This window comes from Limulus polyphemus, unplaced genomic scaffold (assembly GCF_000517525.1).
Source record: "Limulus polyphemus unplaced genomic scaffold, Limulus_polyphemus-2.1.2 Scaffold1870, whole genome shotgun sequence".
NCBI lineage: Eukaryota > Metazoa > Arthropoda > Merostomata > Xiphosura > Limulidae > Limulus > Limulus polyphemus.
In genome coordinates, this window is record NW_013667480.1 from 151224 (window position 1) to 173939 (window position 22716).

At 35.6% G+C, this 22716-nt stretch overlaps 1 protein-coding gene across 1 annotated transcript in view; it reads left to right on the forward strand.

Moving 5' to 3' along the window:
* Positions 1–324: 324 nt before the first annotated feature.
* The window catches only part of LOC106465209 (calcium-transporting ATPase sarcoplasmic/endoplasmic reticulum type-like), a gene marked incomplete at its 3' end in the record, with an annotated part of 81903 nt that continues 59511 nt past the window's right edge, over positions 325–22716 (forward strand). Inside the window, exons 1-2 of the mRNA XM_022393063.1 lie at positions 325–546; positions 4955–5197. Coding sequence (XP_022248771.1) covers positions 5080–5197 — 118 coding nt within the window. The remainder of the gene's footprint in view (positions 547–4954; positions 5198–22716) is intronic.

A 22716-nucleotide genomic window follows, 5' to 3' on the forward strand; every position in this document is an offset into this window, starting at 1 on the left:
CCTTCTTTTTAACATGTGGTCATAAAACTTATTTACACTGCTGGAAACAATTTAATTTCATGATCGTGAAATTCTTTCCTCTTTGGAATTCTGTACAGATTTTTAGTAACGTAATAAATTTATGTTAGTTACTTTGTCATGTTAAGAATTTGTTATGTATATTTTGTAACTGCTGAGTCATTTAATAGTTATTATATTTCCAAATATTTGTTCACGTATTACACAGCCTTGTTCACTTCACCTAGGTACGTAATAGCCTCTTTCACTTTACGTCTAGTACTAGATTTAACCAATCATTTACAGCCACACGAGTCTGCGTTGTTAATGTGTATATCGTGTACTCGAAATGTTATATAACTAATACTAGGTGTATTTAAAGTTAGGCTTAATGGAATATAACGTATAATTATAGTAAATGGGATTTGGTGGAAATTAATTAAAATCAGTTTAAGTGTTTTCATAATCTATTCATTTACATTAGGTCATATACGAGGTAAACTGTGTGTGTTTATTAATATTATCAATTATCATGATAATATTTTAAAGGTAGGCGTAACCTGAGTTCATAATATTATTAATAATATTTATTTATACATCATTGTATGTCTATATCATTATTTATATAATATTAACAATTATAATATGCTTTTCCACGTATTGTTTGTACTGCTATCTCTACCAGTACCATAGTACGAGCGTGGAAAAGGTAAACCAGACAGATTATTCAGTAGTGGTTGCTGTAACTAATACATTTTCGATTTTGTAATATGTATCGTTTAGACGTGCTATACTATAGTCCTACTCTTGAACTCGTGAGCAGTTTCGGTTGCTGCTTGTTCAGAAATTAGTATTATGTACTCGAAGTTTTTCATTTAATAACTAGATCACAATTTTGTTTAGTAATAGTATACTTATAAAGTAGTATGGATATATTTTGTCCCAGTACATAATAAAATAATAAAAAATAGTTTCTTTTTCTTCACGATTGTACCAAAGATTAATAATATGATACGAGTTTTATAGAATATTACTTTAATATTTAAATTTGAAACAATCTAGAAAGACATAAGTCATGTTTGTCATAGCTATAAACTATAGTGATATACATCTGTTTGATATTTTGGCAATAGAACTTAGAAGGGTTAAAACCTAATTAATTTTAAATTGCTTACTCTCAACAAGACTGGTTAAGATCAATTATTTTCGTAGTTTAATAGAATAAAAAAATGTATTTTAGTGAGATAAATAGCTTCCAATTACATTAGGTGCAAGGAATTCCGAAGCTGTTTTAAAGTTGGTATTTAGAAAGCTTAATGTTTTAATGAATACTTTACCTGTCACACAGTGTTTAATGAGCATGCAATGAATAGAATTTTCATCAGGATTGTTTCAGTGTAATACAAGTAACTTGATCTGAGATATAGCTGAACAATGTAATGTAAAACAAACATACTAATTATATAAATAAACACAAGGCCCACAGCCACCTTCTTCAATGGGAGGGGCTCAGATTCTACTGAGTGTAACTTGACATGTATATTCAATTTTTTAAAATGTAATAATCAACAGCACCTAAAACATTATTCTTCATTTAAGTATATAATCAAAGCAGATCAAAAAGTGTAAAGTTGATAAACTTTGGTGAAGTGATCTACAATTCTCTCCAGATCAATCTTTCTATCATATTGGATGTCGATTAGTGCTAGTGAACGTAAGTATTCCTCTGTCATGTAATCTTCTCAATGAATTAGCACTTCTCGTGCATTCATAAGAATGTTACTGGTAGTACACATCCAATTCTTTAAGATTTTTGAGAAACATGTTTTGTGATATATCCTGAGAAATTTTACATATGGTAGATTACAGAGCATTGTTATCATAGTTTCATTCTGTTTAGATAGTTCAGGTGAGAGCTGGGTGATTAGTGGAATTTGCTGATAGGGTAATTTTATGGCTTGTTAATCAATTACATTCAGCTAAACAGTTCTTCACACAAGATGTAGATAGTTGGAATAATAAAAAATAGTAATAATTGGAAAAACTAATTTCAGTTAGTTGATTATTTTTGTGAGTCATGACTAGTAAATTAAGTTTGAATTAATCAAAAATAATAATGAGAAGTCATATTGGCAATATTTCAATTACGTAAATAGAGCAATTGAAGACAGTAATAATAATATACACTAATTTTGATTATTTGATCACTTTTTGTGACAGTAATTAATGTAATCAATGCTCATTGGTAATTGAGTTAATAACCCGGCTCTATTCAGGTGATGGAATATCCTATTGGTAAAGATCTACAACTCCTGTTAGTGATGCAGATGCATTACCAACATATTTTTGACCTTGCATGATCTAAGAGAAATATGGCCAGGCTCACTGTAGTAATCTTATGGAGCTTCTGATGTGGATTTACTCCAGTGTGGTTGCCTTATGGCTATCCTAATTTTCTAGAGGTTCTGATGTGGAATTACACCAGTGTGGTTGCCTTATGGCCATCCTAATTTTCTAGAGGTTCTGATGTGGAATTACTCCAGTGTGGTTGCCTTATGGCCATCCTAATTTTCTAGAGGTTCTGATGTGGAATTATTCCAGTGTGGTTGCCTTATGGCCATCCTAATTTTCTAGAGGTTCTGATGTGGAATTACTCCTATGTTGTTACTTAGGTCAATCCTCATAGGTGATCTGTATAAGCTGTATGCAGTGAGCTGCAAAACTGTCATTGCATATGCAAATATCTGGTAAAATTGCTCATAAGCATTGTCTTTTAGCCCATCTTGTTCTGTAGCTCACTGGATACTCTAGCTATCCATTCCTTTTGGGGCCAGACAGATATAGTTCTGTGCTCCAACATGATCATTGCTCATGACAGTGTGGTAATATATTTACTCACCTTCGATCTGAACCTGAGACATCTCACAGGCCAGACAAGTGCTCTACCCACTGAGCTAACAATTGCTGGTAAACCACTTTTTAACAACTCAAAATACTACAGCAGACACTCCATCATATCTTTGACCTTGGATATCTTGTATAGGCATACCTTAATTTTCTAAGACAGATTTCAGTTCATTGGAAATGTAGACTGGTAATTTCCATACATCCTACTTCATTATTTTCATCCACAAATTGAAATAGTATCCTAATTGTTTTTGGTTATGTGATGGAATCTCATCAGCCATAATACTGTAGAATTTTGATTTTCTTATTCAACCAAATTTGCTTTATGACATGATTAACAGTTTTGTTTATCAGTTAATTTTGTATCTGTAGTGACAGATATTTGGCATTTTTCAATGCTGTCTTTTTCATGTGCTCTATAAATATCTCATCTTTCACTTAGATTTTTCAAATAAGCTAGGAACTTTCTAGGGCTTCCTGTTGCAGTAACTATTTCATTGTCTCTCCTCAAGTCTATGCTTCAGAATAGGAATGCCTTAGAGATGGATTTCAGTATATGCTGATTTCTTTGAACATTCTGAGCTTTAATATTTTTTAGTTGTAGTTTGATTCTATCTTCTTGCTTCTCCACATTCTTCATACACTTATCTGACATAACCATGGTATCCTTGTGAGCATGTGTGTTTTCATGCCCTTTAAATTGTTTTTTCTGCCATTTGGTAAATGGCACATTTATATGAAAACCCATAGACTTTTAACATAGGATAGTGTACACAAATGGTAGAATACTCTATCCATACATTCACTGTAAACAAGCCAGGAGTAATCTTTAAGTCAGCATGTTGTCTGTCTACACCATGGTAGAATATTGTGCAACCTTGTCAGTCACCTTTTGCCTTTTTTGCCATGGTTCTATCTTTACTTCTGTCACATTTGATCCTTCATTGTCCCTTCTTCTCATTGGAATCATCTGTCTGATTGGGACCTTCATGTGGTTCTTTAACACTCTCACCTTTCCTTGAAGGCCTCTTTCTTTCTCCTTTTGGCTGTATATTTTGGTTCTTGTATTTTCCTAACTTTCAGTAGGTATATATTTGTTTCAGAAGATAGTATGTGTGACATTGACATAATTAACTTTATGTTATATAAACTACAAATTATGATTTAACACCTAATCTGCAAGTCAATGACACATGTTTGGTGGGTTGATTCCCAAATGAAGCTTTCTTGCACTTCTTTTTTGTGAATTTGTAACAGAGACTTGAACTCTCTGTGATGCCTGAAATTTGAATTGCCCACCAGTGCAGCCAAATTTACACTGGTTTTCAGGCTATGAGGGAGTAAAACCTATACCCCAGTTCAAAATCTCGCACAAAACATGGTAGAGGCTGCATATGTTATGCCATACAAGATCTGGCTTTGAGATTTTCATAAGTTGTGTCAATAGTGATGACCGAGGAAAGCTTTCTTGCCACTGCAAGGTGGTTAAGTGCAGTACCTGCCTGAATAAGAAGACTTTTACTATTTTGTGCAAGAGGAACATAGTCCAGCCAAGCCCCTAAACTCTGCATCTTCATGTCTGAAAATTGTTTAGTTCTTTTGACAGTAAAGTGTTTTTTTTTTAGATCAACAGATAACAGATTGAGCCCTTTATCAGAGTATATATTGTTTGGTTGTAATTTGAATACTAAAAACTGTGACATCCTTCTGTTGCTCATCCCATCCCCTGAATTGGGTTTTAGAAATATCATTTTTGTCCATTGGAAACAATCAGTCAAAATCTAGTTCTCTTGTACAGAGATTGCTATTACAAAGCAATACATTTTTGTGATAAATATGAATGGATAATTAGTTGTTTGAGAATGCACTTACACCTGACTTACAAGATAACACGCAAAATTACAGCTGTATTCTAATCATTATTTTTTACCATTATCTTTTTTTTAATATTTACACTGTAGTGTTTTTCATACATTAAATAGTTTTTATTGTTTAAAATTTTAAACTTTGTAAATGTATAGTTAATGTTTTGTCTTTTGGCATGTTACAGGTAGCAACAGGTTACAAGCTCAAGTGTTTTTGATCAAAGGGGTTTTTCTGCACGATCAGATACTTTTATAAAATTGTGTGCAAACTGGAATACTAACAAGTAGTGGTGAAGTTGATACAAAAGTCATGGAGTTAGCACACACAAAAAGCTACCAAGAAATCTTAGACTATTTTTCAACTGACCTTGAAAGAGGGTTGTCTGAGGAGCAAGTTCAAAAAAATTTAGAAAAATTTGGACCTAATGGTAAGATTTACTTTGAATAAGGGGTCTGTGTAATATTTGTGTGTGTGTAACATTTATATATATATATGTATAACATTGTTTACCCCGTTGTATATAGATTGTGCCACACATTTAATACTGCTGGAAAGTTAAACCTGAATGTAATTCAAAGAACAATCTTATCATTAATTTTGTTATGAGAATGCTTTAGAAGGATAGTAATTTACTGCATTGTCCTTGGATTCCATTCAGATTTCAGTACAGATTTATCAATGATGTAACATAACCTATAGACAGAAAGGGACCATTTCATCCTTCAAGACTATGCTCACACACCCATCCTTGGAAACATTAAAAATGTAAATCCACCACTTATTTTTCCATAAATTGATTCCATTTTTAGACAGATCTATGATTTTTTTTTCAAAGTAGTGGTTATTTTGAAAAAGATGAGGGTAAATTTTTAAAAATCTTTTTTAAGTCTCATTTATATACTTATACATGCATACACACAATAGTAAAAACTTTCAACTAGTCATTATGGTAACAACATATCTATTAATTTTGATACAGAATGTTGTACAAGAATTTAACATTGCAGGTTATCAGCAAGTAATTTTTTTTCCATCTCTTTAGAAGCCAACTTTGTAAAATCTTCAGTTTAAACTTTTCTCATGTATTAACATAATCTTCTCTTTCATAAATGTATATGTATATAATATTGTTTCTTTAATCATGATCAGAGAAATAGGTATATTTTGATATCTTAGTGATTATTAGGCAAGCTATTTAGATTTAAGAAACATTGCAATTACATTCATGAGAAGAGTTTAATGTATTTTATTATTTTAGAATAAGTAATAGAAGCCATAACAAAATGCATTGACATTCATATAGTTCTCTGGTTCTTTTAAAGTAGTGGCTCATGTTAAAAAGATTAGGACAGAGATATTTTTCATCCTAAGTCTCCTCTATGATATAACTGAGTTTTCTTTTTTTTTCCATACCATAAATGAGAGGAGTGTTTATTTCTATGGGAAAAAATGGCTTATTTTACAACATATTAGAATAAGAACATAAAAAATGGCTTATTTTACAACATATTAGAATAAGAACATAAAAAATGGCTTATTTTACAACATATTAGAATAAGAACATAAAAAATGCAAAGTGAGAGGAGGCCATTCAGCCCATTGTTGTTCCCCTGATCCAAAAAATGAAACAAAAATACTGCTGATTCACTGATTTAATCCACCTTAAATATGTCCCTTTACTACCAATAAAAGTCCAGAGGAATTCATATCAATAACAAAAACCATGTTGCAGAATATATCTGTGTTCTGGATTCCAACTCCAGTATTCATACTAGCATCCAAAACCTTAAATACCACTACCTAAATGGATAGCCCTAAAGAAGGCTGTCCAAATTCCTAAAGATCACTAAAACATAAATCCACCCACACCAACTTATCTGATGCTCCAGAGGAAATATGTACAAAACTCTCGAGCTGATATTCATAGACTATACGACTTAAACCAGGAATTATTCAAATTTCTCACCTAAATCTTTTCCTTCAAAATGCTGATATCTCTTCTACAGCAAGAGAACCAAACTACATTCAGTAGACCACTTGGTATAGTTGATTCAGAAACTTAGTGTTCCCACCAACATAGATTTTCTAAAAATAGTGGGTAAGAACATTCATTTCGTTAAGCAACTTTAGGTAAAGAGCTTCAAAATAGGCCACTTGTAATTTTGCATTTGGTTTGTATGCAAGTGGCTCTGGGTTTTAGTCTCATGTGTGTTAGTATTCCAGTATTTCTCAACCTTAACATTTGTATTTGGTAAGAATCTTCATAGAAGATCAGCCACAATCTTTTCTTGTTTGTGAAACAGAAATGTTCCTGTACTGCAAATGAATGTCTCTGATGTTTTTGCCAAACTTTTTAGATGAAACCATCTTTGTAAAGTAAATGCATGCATGTTGTACTTCTCAAGAACTTTTTATTTATTCAGTTTATATATATATATACTGTATTACGTTATGAAGCTTTCCACTGGGTGTCATAAGTGGAAATCTTCTGCCTTTTCTGAACTGTTATTCATTTTACACACTTAGAAAAATAAATCTTAGAAAATTGTATGACATCTGTGCTGGGTGACCTTTTAACCTGAAGTCATACAATAGTCTGTAACATTGTCACAATAGTAATATGCATTGTTAACAACTCATCCATTTTCAACAGAAACCTAACAAAATTACTGAATCCCACAGGTTTTGGAAAACTTGTTTATACACCCTTCAACACCCACCCACTGACACACATACATGTCATATATATATGTGTTTTTTTTTGTAGTTAAGTTGAATACTAGTTGACAATCCCAGGGTTGCACCGACCCCTCATGGAGACCAGCTGCCTCATAGGAAGTAGAAGAGAGTTCCTTTCCTGATATAACCAGTGGCATACTAATTGTAAACAGTCCACTTGTTTTAAAGTAATATATTAAAACAATTCAAACATATATCCAAATATTTGGTACACAGTTGTTTCTATCTAGAGCTTTAAATAATTGCCTTTTTCATCAAAGTCTACACAGGCTGGTCCAATTACTTTTGAACAAATTGAAAAGACAATTTTTTTTTCTATACACTGTTATTACAATACAACCTGTGATAATTCCACTTCAAAAATTGCCACTATACACTCTTTATGGTTAAACTCACAATGTTGCAGTTTAAATGTATCAATCTATCTAACTAACTTTGTCCAACTATATAACTGTATCTATATATTTAACTCGAACTATATTTTGTATGCATACTTATAGCCTGACTGAAGCCTTGAATGTTCTACATACTACAAGTTATTAAGATGCAATAATAATCAAAACAACAAGAAAACTTAGAAGTTTTAATACAATTTAATGCAATAATACAACAAGCACCTTTTCACAGCAGTTGAACCACACGATGTATGATTTGCATAAACATTTTGTGCTTGTTATAGTTTTCGTGCTATAACTTTTAAATTTGTAAGTGAATGTTAATGAAATTTGGTACATTATCACAATGCTTTCACACACAAAATATAAATTGTTTTTATCAAGTTTTAAGGTTTGTAAAGCAAAGTTTTCTTCATGCCTTTTTTTTTGGTTCACATGTTGCCTATCTAACATGCAAAGTAATTTTCATTTTAAGATAAAAATGCTTTTATGCATCAGAAAATTTTCAAATTTCACATGCAAAATTTTTATAACGTCCAGATACTTATCAAATGTTTCTTAAGAAATAACTTTATATTTTATCTGTTATTTTCAGTAATGAATCTCTGTATGAGTTTGGTAGATTTGTAACTTGTCTTGGCTGTGTTTTAGTCAACTAGTATTTCGTAAAATACACTCACATTTCAATTATTATACATATGTGTATATAGATTATTGCTATTTTGAGATAAGTTCTTAAACTTATTTTTCCTAAAACATATAATAGTAAATAAAGAAGCAAAGCAAACAATTAGTTATGAACTTTATATTCGGTTGCTGCTTGATGTAAGTTGCTAAGCCTTTAAAACGTTTGCACATGGAGAATATGAAACAAAATAATTTTTTTTAGGTTTTATACATACATTTGAATAACTGAAAAATCATAAATTACTACATCAGTACTATACAATTCCACTATAATTTATCAAGCTTAGTAACTAAGATGTATTTTAGTATAAAAAATATTAAATTTCTATCAGACTAAAGACACACCCTACCTCCTTGAAATATTAGTTCAAAAGAAAGAAATGGTGTCCAAGCCCATTAAAATGGCTGAAAAAGCCACTAGTGGGACATTCTGAGCTTCCCATTGGTTATTCATGTCATATATAGAAGTATGTGTATATAAAGGAGCATTTCCAAAAATGGAAAGAGGTGGGTGGGGTGTTTGATTTATTACATGAGCAATATCTTAGCAAATAGAAAGGATATGACATTTGTTGCATCTATCCCCTTTGCATCTTCATGGTATGATGATCTTGGAGTCTAAGGCACTTCTCTCTCCTTTTCTTCTTCCATGAGATGTTCTCTTACTTCTGTAGTAATTCTGATCCTTCTTGGTCATGTACATGTATACATTTCAGTGGATTCAGGAGTTCAGTGGAGCATGTCCCATGATCCCCTTTACCACTGTTGTGTCTATACCTTTTTCTTTACCTCCCTCTCTGTTGTGGTGGCTTGTTCACTATAGCAAAACCAAGGGTATTCCACTCCCACCCTCCTAGCCCAACTTGCATCCTTATACTGATACCTCTCTTTCCACTTTGTGAGCATTTTCTTGAAACCCCCACTTTCTCTCAGGAGGAGAGTTCTCAGCATCTCATCTTTCATGAAATGACTGAGGCTTATCAGGCTTGCCATCTTTGGTGGATGTTGTCAGGTTGTCTCTAGTTGATTCACTCAGACAACTTTATGGTTTTTTTCTTACATCATCAGCAAGAAAGGCCCCACTCTCAGGACTTGTCCTTTCTCATTCAGGAATCCCTTCACTGAGCCTAGAATCATCATATTCCTCTTGTTGCATGTCACATTCTAAGGGTTTTGAATCTGGTGATGGATTGCTTTTCTTGACTGGACAGGATCCATACCACAGAGTGGTCCTTGCACCCCTCCAATCTTCTAGTGAACTTTTTACCACTCCTGGTCCTCACTGATTGATGCATTTGCAACTTCTCTTAATTCCACACTTCCCCTCTTTTGGTCTCCTATTCCAGACTATTGCCATGGCTTTCAATGCTAGGAATCTGGATTGGTCCAGTCTTTTTCTCTATGACTACCCTTTTCTTGTTCTTACAAATCTCTTCAAGGCCTTTGTTTTTCATTGCTCCCCCTGTCTGGTCACCCATTCCATCTGATACCTGTTTGTGGTTCTTTGGGCTCTTACATGTCACCTTCCTTGAGCCATTGGCATCATGTTCCTTCTCCTCCTTGCTTGTGGTCATCATTCATACATTTATGACTTTGACATCTCCAGTTTTCAGTCATAGAGGCAGGTTGATGCTGTTTCCAAATTGTTTCTTTGTTCAAAAGATGTGGGCTGCTCAAGAGAATGATTAGATGTTTTATCTTATCACTTACCCCTCTATTTTCTCATGATTGTGCCAACCCCAAGTGTCTTTTGTGTCCTCTATGGGCTGTCCATTACTATCTCCCTCAGACTACCACTTTTTGTGGAAACCTCCATTGCATGTTTTTACTCTTGCAGATCTCCTCCTCTTGGGATTTGTCCGTTTCCTTGTTCACTGTTCAGGTTTGCCAGTCCACCAGTCTCACATATTCTTTGGGTGAGTCTTATTCCTCCAGCCAGATTCAACATATCTCCTGACACATTCATCTCACATTACTTACATCATTGGGTAGTTCCTTTTGACCCTGTTTTTGCCTGCTCCTAGCTACCATTCTCTAGTTTACTCAGAGACTAGTGTGGGGAGTTTTACCTGTTGAGTTTTCAGTTGTCTTCATGTCATTCATACATTTCATGGCACATCCAAGTGTGTCCCATCATTTTTGTGCAAATTTCAAAATTATCACAAAAAAAGACATAATATGTACACATAATATGAAGAATTAATCACCATGTTTCTTATGTTTTTTTGCCATCAGATCCTGCCAAGTGGAATACTTACTCAAAATCTACATTGAGTGGGAGAGAATGAAAAACTTTAAACCCATCTGTCTCTGCTCATTGCCCACTGTAAAGATGGGATTTTCTGCAAGACCGTTTTGGCAGTATTACTGTAGAGTTGACATGGCAGTTTCTGTATCTTTTATAAAAAGAACAACAGAGAGCACCAGGTGTAGTCTTACCTTTATGCCTGGATTGTGCTTGCTGTCTTTCATTGTAGTAACCCATTGCATCGTCTCTTGGTTGGGGCCCATTTCAAGATTATTGTGCTTGATAACAGTGATTAACACACACACACCTTCTGATGTTCTTCAAAAGATGTATTCCTCCCTCTGTTCTTCAATATCTCATAAGCAGTTTCTGGTGGTTATGTCCAACTGGACGGGATTTATATTTGCCTTGGGACACAGTTGAGGTCTCCTCCTCCCTTTACTTGTCATTACAGTATTTACTTCATAAGTATTTCATCAAGATGGAAAGACCTAAAGCCCTAGTTGCACTACACATTCTAGTTTTGCCCAACTTGACAACACATTACCACCGGCACTGAATTTTCCATCATTCCTTTGGTCTACTCTCTCTATAGTGGAAATTATGAATAAATACATCACTACTAACAAATTGGGCAAAGATTATTCCCTACTTGAGAAAGATGTAGTCCCCCACTGAATTTTGCTCCACTAGATGGCCCCTGGTCTCATGGGAGTTGTACCCCATATACTTTCCCTTTCTGTCACTATTTCAGAAAGGAGCTCATCTTTATAATTGTTCTGCACTGGCGTTTCCAAAACTTTCAATGTGGGATTCTAGCTCTTATTAATGCAGAGGGGTAAGTAGAGTTTCAGAAGTTAATATTTTCTATACCTGAAAACATATTTCAAATCGATACTTCTCAGCCTCACCTCTCACCCTTCCTCTCCACTTCTGATGCATTTCATTTGGCTCATCAAGAATGATCCTATGCTAGTGCTCATGGGGATTACTGCACTATTACTCCTATTGATGGAGGGCTACAGCATTATGATGGTTATGTAATAGGCTGGTGTATTATGTTTAGGAATGTCTAAGAGGTCAGAGTTTATTCAAAATTTGTGGCATGCACAGAAAATGTTATGGCAGTTGCACACAAGATATTAACTCTTTGTGGTGCAAAGTTGTAAGTATCTATCTGAAATACATTTTCAGGAAAAGTAAATGTTAACTTTGTGAACTTATAAGTAAAATTTATCAAAATAAAAGTACATTTTAATTTAAGTTATTTTTACAGTGGATTTTCATTGTTTATTGAAGGGTAATTATTACCTTTATATCTGATTATTCGTGGTCACTATTTTTATGTGAGATGACCAGGGCTAATCGTGTTGATGGTAAGTTCCTTGCATTGGTTTACTATAACATGTATGTGCTAATGTGAGAGAGTAGTTAGTTTCATAACATCACCCAGCTGAGGGATTTTTGCACCTTGCTTTTAGTTTCAGCTTTGCATGAGAATATCATCAGCAAAGGATAGCACATGTCACTTGTTTGGAGTGTTAAGATGGGCTAGATTGATGGTATAGATGTAGAGGAGGACTGTTGAGAACTGTGATCATTAAGGCAAGCCAGTATTGATAGTGAGCCAGTTTGATTGCCAGCTTCCATGCTTTGTGATACATCTTCTAATAGTTTAGTGCATCTAAGACCCATTTTACACATGTTCTTGTACATTTTCACAGAAATTCTGCCTTGAGGCTGGTGAGCTTGATGATGTATGTAATACACATGCATTGGAGAAATGAGCAGATATCGAGAACATGTCATAAAATAACACACATATGTGATCAGGCTCCTGAAGACAGGTAGTTCTGCAGAACACTGTTACCTAATAGACTGGGAAAACTGCAAACCAACAGAGCAAGAAAAAATTAGATAATTCAGAAAATAAAATTATTGTTACCTATAAGAACCAAATATCCAGCCATCAATAGAGATTAAGGACTAGACATCAATACATTATGGACTTAATCACTTTATCAACCTAACAACTCTAATAATGGACCATGCTCATCAGCTTAATCCTCTGAAAAATCCATGCTCAACAAACAAACATCAATGACTTACAAATACAACTTCCTACAATTGTCAGCTTTTAATTCTTAGTATAACAAAACTAAACAATAATAAAATATTCACTCACAAAAATAAATTAATCAATAATATCTAAACCAAACACTTTTATATCATGACAGCCTCATTAAGCATTCCAATAGGTCTGTGCAGGGACCTGCTTAAACTTATCGAACGTATTTTGAATATACTTTTTAAATGTGGTTTTTACTTCTCACCTGTTTATATGCGAGTTATATTTTATGTATGTGGGAAAACAATGCCTATATCTATGCATTATGTTTTGCCATCCATGAACCTGTGGTCCACATTGATGTCAAGAGCACAACTTCCTTAGCAATATCTAGTCATGAGTTATATACATCGTGCTTCGAGTTTTGAACTTAAAATTTTTATACTTGTTACTGAAATTTTGTTGGTAATTTCCCCACCTTTTTTGGAAATGTTATCAGGATTTTATGTGTATGTGGGCTGAGGATTCTTCTACAGTAGATGTCTCTGACTTGTTGGCGATAAATTCGAACAATAGATAGACAGCACACAATCAACTTATTTTAAAATAATATATTAAAAATTCTTTATACTACAGGCAATCGCAGTTATATCTAAAACTCTAAATAATTCTCTTTTCTTGTCAAGAGTCCACTTAAGCTGATTCAATTACTTTATAATCCAATTGACAAGACAAGCTATTTTTCTCTACTCTTATCACAATAGTATCGGTGAATAATTCACTTACACTACCTCATGGTTACCATGGTTACATCACTTATCATCCTACTGCTCCTCATGTTTATGAATTTTCTATTTGGCAGTTTGATAATGGTTTTGCCATGTCTTTCATTACTGGCTACATAGCAGCCTTGTACAATACCCTTCATTTCTCCCATCCTGTCGAGTCTTTTCCTCAGCTGTCCTTTCCCTTTTCTTTCATTCCTTTCATCTCCTTTGTCCTCCTGGTCCTATGCCCCTTCCTGATTGGGACCTCACTATTGCTCTCCACGCCTTTATCCAACCTCCTTTCAAACCTTTAGCCATTGTTTCCTATACCATTTGTTCATGAAGACCTATTTTTTCTCCTTTTTTGCCTGTTGTCATCATAAGGTTGGATGTTTTTGCTCTTGATGTATAACATCTCCTTTATCACCATACCTATTTTCACCTGTAACTGGATTGCATTTTTTTTCCAAGACACTGACATCTCATGAAGGTGATGTCACATTCATTCCTACTTCCCTACTTTCCATTTCCCATTTGTATTCCCACTCTGATCTGGATCGCTTCTTTGTCCTGTTTGTGCTCTCAGATGTTATATTGCCCACACATCTTCTTTCCATGGTTCCTGTTTGTTTATCCTTTGGAACCTTTCTTCTCACAGTGATATTTTCCCTTCCACCCTTATGTGATGGATTCACCAACTTATCAGTCAGATTGGCTTATTCATCCTTGTCTTCTGATTCCATTTCCACTGTCTTTTCCAAGTGTCCTCTGATCAGATCTGACACTTTTCTCTTTCCCTGGCTGCCCATTTCCATCATTCATGGGAATAAATCATTCATACCTGCATGTGGACCACACCTAACACATTCATCTAACATTACCTTCCTGATGTGGCTGTCTCCTCCTCATCTGGATACCAAATACTGCCTGTTGCTATTCTCCACATCTCATTTCAGCTGTGAGTGGGTAAGTTTATATTTCTTTATTTCCCTTTCAGGGTCACTAACTTGCATGTTGGATCCTGCTCTGTGGCGAGTGGTGCTTGTCCAGATATACTAATCTATACATCCACACTGCAAGGCCTTTCCAATCTATAATGGCCAGTGTTGAGAGGGCATGTTTCATAAGACTGCTAGTAGCTTCATCCTTGCAGTGTTTTGCATCATAGCTATGTCCATCCCAGACTGTACCAACTCATGGACTATCATGAGTAAAGTAACATTGGGATACCTGCCCCTCTTTCCAATCCTGGTTGAATGAATTGAGATCTTCCAGCTTTTCAAAATAGGGTTTTGCACTTTCTCCAGTGTTGAATTTCTCTGGGCTCCTCACCGTGTCCCCCCCCCTTAGAGTGGAGTACAGGAGTCATTACCACTTACGAGCTCCTACCTGCTGGGGTGGTGGACCATGGAGTCATCCTCCTTAATGTGCTTAATCTCATTCAGTTGAAAGGAGATCTGTTGGTGTAGATGGTGTGAACCCTCCTCCTACCACAAAGTGGAAGAAATGTACTCAACACCACCTGGCTATGGACTGGAGATGATTCACCATAATGAGTTTACACCTATGGCTGGGACCATTTATCCTACTATCGGTTTTGGGTGGTCTGGTGTTGGATTAGAATTGGACCAGCCAACATAACTCCTCACACAGGTGGCTGGTATGCAGCCCTCATCCTACCACTGACTGGATGATAAATTCTCAATGCTGCCTGGTTTTGGAATGGAGTGAACTACAATGTTGCATTCCCCCTTCCTACTGTCACCCAAATGTCAGTTTTCTGGGTGGCCTGATGTTGGTGTGTATATGGATCTACACATGTGCCCTGACTGGGATGGCAGGATGGAAGCCATTTTCACTACTGCTTCTTTGTCTTGAGGTGAAAACAGTAGGGACCTTCCTCCAATTCCAGACCGGACAATAAATACCCAATGCCACCAGGATTTGGACTGAAGTTGACCCACAGATTATGGTCTGATGTGCCCTAGGCACTCTACACCATTTAGTACATCCATTCAAGTGTTGGATGTACTTCCTTTCTGTCCAATTTAATGACATATTTTCACAATGGGGGAAGAGTATACCTGGTTCAGATATGTTGTGGTCTCCCACAGGTATGTTCCTCTACAGAGAGATATCACACTTCATGGGCTCTTTTCAGACACTTTATGAATGGTGCTCATCTAGGTAAATATTGCACTGGTCCCTCCACCATTTCAAGGTATCATATCAGAAGTTAAAATATTCCTAAATTAAAAATGCATTATTTCCCACTTCTCACACTTACCACCTTTCCTCTTCACTTCTGTTGCTTTTTTTTGCCTAATATTGAAGTAAAGATTGGGTTCTACAATATAGAGGGAGCCAAATATGCCAGGAGGTGGTGTTGCACTCCTATTGGTGGAGGGTTGTAGCATGCTTATTTGTATGCTACATTGTTGTTGTCCCACGTTAAAAATTGGGGTAGGTGGGAGTATCAGGGCTAGTGGCAAGCAAAACGTTGTGTATATTGTGGGTAGCATCGAACAAGAAAAGCTATTATGTAAGAATAGGTAATTATCTATCAGAAATACATTTTCAGTTTAGGAAAATTATAATGTAAAATTCTCAACTAACATTTCAAAGATTTGAAAGATTGATCCAAATAGAAGTTAGTTTCATTATACTCTTTATAACAATTTTTGTAGAATTTAAGAAACTTTTTGCACAAAAATTAAAATAACAGTATCTTTTATTAGAGCTGGATTATTTAGTCGATATAATCAATTATCTGTGAGTAGTGAGTACATCAATTAATACCACATAACCTAATCAAGTAATTGAAATTACTATTAAGTTAATTTGTTTACTATTACTATTGTTACTATTAAGTTAAGTGTTTATAATTATTAGCAATTACATCAATTAGTGTGACATAACCTAATCAAGTTATTGAAATTACAATTAAGTCAATTAATGGAATCAGTGACTCTAATTATTACTATTTTCATTTATTCCAACAGTTAGTTAATCCAAATTTCGATTATATAAGTTATTACAAAAAATCAACCAATCAAAATTAATGTTTGTGATTACTACTGTTTTTATTTATTCTAACTTTCCAAGTAACCAAAATATTGCCAATAAACATGCTTGTTCTGTTTCTGTTTTGGCAGAGCTACTAAGGCTATGTACCACAGTCACTAAGTTTGAACTATAAACTGTAGGGAAGGCAACTGACTGTTAGCACCTGCCACCAACATTATTTTTTTTTTAATTTGTTGTTGTTGAACTGTTGACTAGAATTAAGGCAACTGGCTTGCAGCCAACTTTTTTTTTGCTTGTAAGTAGTATGGTTTGAGTAACACTGTTGATCAATCAAATGTAATTATTTAATGGGGCCATTGATTAATTGATTAGCAAATACCACTAATTGCCCAGCTCTATTCATGACACCATTAAATTTCTAAAGAAGTAGTCTAGTCATATATGTATGACACCTATATTATAACTGTAGTTTCTTTTAATATTTTATTTAGAAAAGCCCTCAGCTTTAAAATGCTTTTATATGATTTGAGATATATTCAAAGTTTTTTTACACACACACATGCACACTGTTGTATTTTAATTAAATAAGGATTTTTTATTAACAATAATTGTTTCAAATATAGAGATAGTTTTTAATATGAAATGAAGGTAAAGCTTTGAATAGTTAAGTGCATCCACTACTCAGAACTGTGATTGTTTTATGGGAAAAAAGTTATTTAATAGAAATATTGAAATGGTTCCTAAAGTTAGTACCTATATATGAACAAAAATTATATCATTATCAAATTATTGATGACTTATTATTTGCAAATGGTTTATTGATTCAGATGCTTTTTGGAAAGTTTAATAACTTAATTTGATGCATTATAGAATACAGTTGCTCTACAAGTAACATGTAATTTTGGTTATCAACACTCATATTTGAAATGGTAAAATTGACAGAAAAAGTTTTACCAAACTCTTAATCACTGTGGATATTTCCATGAAAAAAACTATCATAACATTTTATTATAATAAGTAATAAATATTTATTTTGTATTTATATGTATTTCTTTGAAATAAATAGTTTCTTAAAGGACAGTTACCTTTATACCCAAGAGATCCTGTGTGGTATGCAGGAATACCATGCATTTTCTACCTTCTCATTTTAATGCAGAATTTTTCAAAAATTTTTGCATTACACATTGGCTGTAATGCTGCATGTTGTGCAAGAATGTCAGCATTCTTCAATGGTTGGCTAGGTCAGGGACAGAAATAATGAAATTACATTCACTGAGGGAAAGCTGTCAGGAAGATTATGTTCCATCACATAAAGTTGCATTTCCTCATGATTTTTTAATTTATTTAATCCATGCAATATGTTTACTTTCATTGGTCATAACTAAAGGAATACAGATGGACAGTACATTTCTGATCGAGAAAGCTAACTAAAAAGATAGAATTTCTCAGGCAGAGTTAAATTCCAATACTGTACATTACCTCCACTCACAAAAATAGCTATTCTTCTTCAGGGCTGCCCTCTATATGCAAAAAAAAACATTTATGCATGCCACAGGCCTTTTATCTTCCTTCAGTTGGAATTGACTGATTGCAATGCATATCTCATGCAAATCATCATGTGACAACCCTCCACCAATAACAGTGCGACATACTCTCATGGTGCATGTGACCCCCTTTATTCAATTCTAACAAACCATCACTTTCTTGTTTGGCAACACTCATGTTCAGACATTTTTTTTTTACTTTGTTGCTCTTCGTGTGTTTCACATTTGTGACTTTAATCGCTTAATTTCTGAAGTGGGATTTCTTCATTAATTTATTCTTTACATTGAATAAGGATTTTACTTTATCTTCATTTCCCATCTTTATTTTTTGTCACACTTGCATTTTTTTCCATCAAGCATTTTTGTTTGATATATATTTCTACAATGAATTCTGAGGTTCATATTACCACTTCGAGTATCATACCTCCTACTAGCATTATTTCACAGGCTGCAGGTGACCTGTCGTTGGATTTATGTGCAATTATCTGCTGTGAGATTGATTGTTTTATGGGTCAACCTTCTTCTCCTGAACTTGCCCCACTTCCTTCAGAGCAAGCCAAACCTGTGTGGGCTAATGAAGATTTTGATAGACTTTTTCCACTACAGGATTTTGCCATGTCTTCCAATGCCCCACCTACAAAATCAGCTAGGCCTAGTACTGCATTTTTAGAGATGATTTTTCAGGTCTGTGATGTTTTATCCATTTCTCCAATTTTCTATGATCCCCATCCTTCTTTGTTGCATGATAGTTCTTCCTCTCCCTATTTAGTTTTCACACCTCCCCAGATATTAGGGTTCATGCTGAGCAATTTGCTTCACAATTGGTTGAGGGTGTGTCAGCATGCCTCGCCCTCCACAGGCTATGGATCAGTTTGCATTAGCTTACTATCAGGTTGATTGTTTGTTTCTCGACTCTCAACAGTTGGGGTTGATTTTACCTGTTTTGGGGGGGTGGTCCCTGATTTTCCTGTGCTTTTAACCCATGCCCAGTTTTTACTCCTTCTTCTTACCCTTACTTCCCTTCTACAGTAATTGTCTACTATCCATCTTCTTTCTTAGTCAGTCTACCAAGACCCTGAGGGTTCTTTGAGGGAAGTCCTCTCCTTTATTACCTTCATGTTGGCTAGATTGTTGTCCTCGGCTCTCGCTTTACACATGTTTCTTGTTGTTGGGATCTTGTGGGTCGAGATGCGACCTTGTCCCAAGCTCATTTGCTGCCACCTGATTTTAAGGATTTATGTATGGCTCCTTTTCTTTAGCAGTATGTTTTCAATCATGTACCTGAGACTTTGGTCTCTACCCTTTCCTCTTGTTCTTCAATTTCTCTCCACCCCTTCGTCTCAGACACCCGTTTCCTTCCCCCATGCCTCGGGATCCTACCACCAGCCAGTGTCTGTCAGAGGTGGTACAAGATCTTCTGTCTCAACAGGTTATTGAATCTGTTCATCATCTTTCTTCAGACTTTTATTCCAGGCTGTTTGTTTTCCCAAAGAAAACTGGAGACTGGCAGCCTGTAATAGATTAGTCCCATCTCAATTAATTTCTCAATTTGCCCCTTTTTACCATGGAGTCGTTTTCTACCCTTAGGTTTTCTCCAGGTTTATGGATGACCAAACTGAACGTCACAAATACTTATTTGCATATTCCGATATCTCAGAAGTTGGGACTCAATCTTCGGTTTGTTCACCATGAGGTGGTTTATCAGTTTCTTGCACTGCACTTCAGGCTTGCTTTGGCCCCATATGTTTTTTCTCAGGTGATCAGAGTATTCTCTCATCATTTATATGCTCTTGAGTTGCACTTTCATCATTGTATGGACAATTGGCTACTGTTAGCTTGTTCCAAAAAGGAGTCTGCCCATCACACTCAACAGCTGCTCCTGAAGGTGGCTCGAGTGGACTGATTAATCAAGTTGGAGAACATTCCTGCAACATACCCGATATTTTGTTCATTTGGGTGTTTTTCTCAACATCCATCTTGGTTGGGCTTAACCTTCTCCTCTTCGACTTTGTTCAATGGAGCTTTCAGTTCTAAATGCTCTTACTGTTCCCTCTATTACAGCCCATGAGGTTCTATCCATTTTGGGGATGTGGTCTTCCATAGCAGCCCTTATCCCCTTAAGTCAGGCTCTTCTCGTGACTAGTGGAATCTTGCGAGGGATCCTTCAACAGCTCTTATTACCCTTCTTCCTACCCTGGTTGATGATGTACATCGGTGGTTGGACAAGCATGTTGGTGGGTGTCCCCCTTCCTCCTCCTAGTTCAGACTTACACACCTTTATAGATGCATCCATTTAAGGATGGGGTGTGTGGGTCGATCGTCAATCAACAGGAAGCTACAGGGTATTGATCTGTGGCTGAGAAGTCTTATTATATTAACATTTTGGAGTATCTTGCTGTATGTTCATTTTCTACATCTGGCCAGAAATCATCTTATAATGATCCATTCTGACAATTCTACAGTGGTTGCTTATCTCAATCACCAGGGCAGCACTTGTTCTTGATCCCTCTGTGTTCATACATTGGATCTTCTTTTTGGGCCCACACACTAGATATTCATATCATTCCAGGTCATGTTCTGGATGCTTTCAACCTTGTTGTGGATCGACTTTCCCATCCAGACAAAGTCTATCTGACAGAGTGGTCTTTTGCTCCTGTTGTTTTCCAGTGGCTTTATCTTCAGTGGGGTTTTCTTCACATTGATGCTTTTGCCATGTCCCTCAACCACAAATCGCCATTGTTTTGGTCTCCAGTCTTTCATCCTCTTGCTCTGGTTGTCGATGCTTTCAACCAGGAATGGACCAACAAATACCTATATGTCTCTCTTCTCCCATTCAACTTCTTCATCAGGTGATTTCAATCATTCATGCCACTCTGTGTCAAGTCCTTCTGATTGCTCCTCACTGGCTGGCTCAGTCATGGTTTTCGTAGCTACTTCAGCTCCAACATACCCTTCCATTACCTCTTCTTACTCCATTTCTTCTTTGTCAACCTCAGTCACCGGTGCTTCATTCAATCCTTCCTGTCCTCCGTCTTCATGCCTGGTTTTTATCCAGTCCTTTGGAACAAGCCAGATCTCCTCCCCATGGGAAACTTCTCTTCTGGCTCATTCCATTCACCCTCCCTCCATCAAAGTTTATCAGTGTCGATGGAATGTTTTCCTCCATTGGCCTTTAAGTCAAAGGTTTTCATCTGCTCAACCCACTGTTCCTCATATTGTAGATTTCCTCACTTGACTTTTTAATCAGGGTCCTTTGTATTCTCTATATCAGGTTATTGGCTGGCCTTGTCCCACATCTTTTGTTTTTCCTGATACCATAGGGTGTTTACCTTTCCCAATTTTTCCCTGTTGATGCATTCCTTCTAGATTTGTGATATGCCACAGGTTGCTGTCCTTTCAGATTGGGATGTTAATGTCGTCCTTTACTGCCTCACTTTGCCTCTGTTCAAACCACTCTCCACATGCTCCTTATTTCACCTTTCCCTTAAGACTTATTTCTTTCTTCATTTAGCCTGTGGGCATCAAAGGTCTGACTTATTTACCATAGATGTTTCACTTTTTATTGTTCTACATATTGTTTCCTTTATCTGGATCATCCTTGCCTCCCCAAAACTTCAGCAGCTTGTGAGGGTAACTTTTTGCAGATTTCCCTTCCTTCCATTTCCCACCTTTATCCTTTATCCTTTTCTCATCTTGATCCAGATAGACTTCTATGTCCTGTATGTGCTCTTTGCTGTTATATTGCCTGCACGGCTTCCCCCATGGTACCCATTCCTACCTCTTTCTTCCTTGGCATCTGTCCTCTGTTGGTAATCTTTCTCCTTCCACACTCACCAACTGGATTTTGCTTTTAATTTGATTGGCTTATTCCTTATTATAATTTTCTCATCAAAATCAAAACTTTACCTTTTCATTGATATCTCATCTTTATCGTCTCTTGGAGGAAATTTTTCAGTCAGGCATGTGGACTACCCCTAATAAGTTCATCTCTTACTATTTGCATAGGATCGTCATTTCTTCCTCTTCGGGTTATTGTCTTCCATCTGTAGCCATTCTTCAGACTTTAGTGAGACTTTGACTGTGTAAGTTAATGTTTATTATTCTTTATTTTTTCAGGGATTTTTTTCCCTTTTTATTAATGCTCTTGTTTGGATCCTTATCTGTGGTGAGTGGTGCCTGGCTACGTATTCTTTAACTGATCAAATCTGCACTGTAAGGCCATGTTGACTTACATATACTTCCATGGCCACGCTAAGCATACTGCAGAGATAGGATGTTCCACAAGTTTGCTTGTAGATTTATCTTCATAATGGAATTGCTTAAAAAAGTTTGCCTGACCCAGACTGTAAAGCAGAAGGGGATAACTGCCCATCCTTGTCATGCCTTGAATTGAATAAATCAGTATGGTCTGCTTTTAAAAATATGGTTTTGTGGTCATTGCACTGTCTCAGGTGTTGTTGTTCCTCTGGAC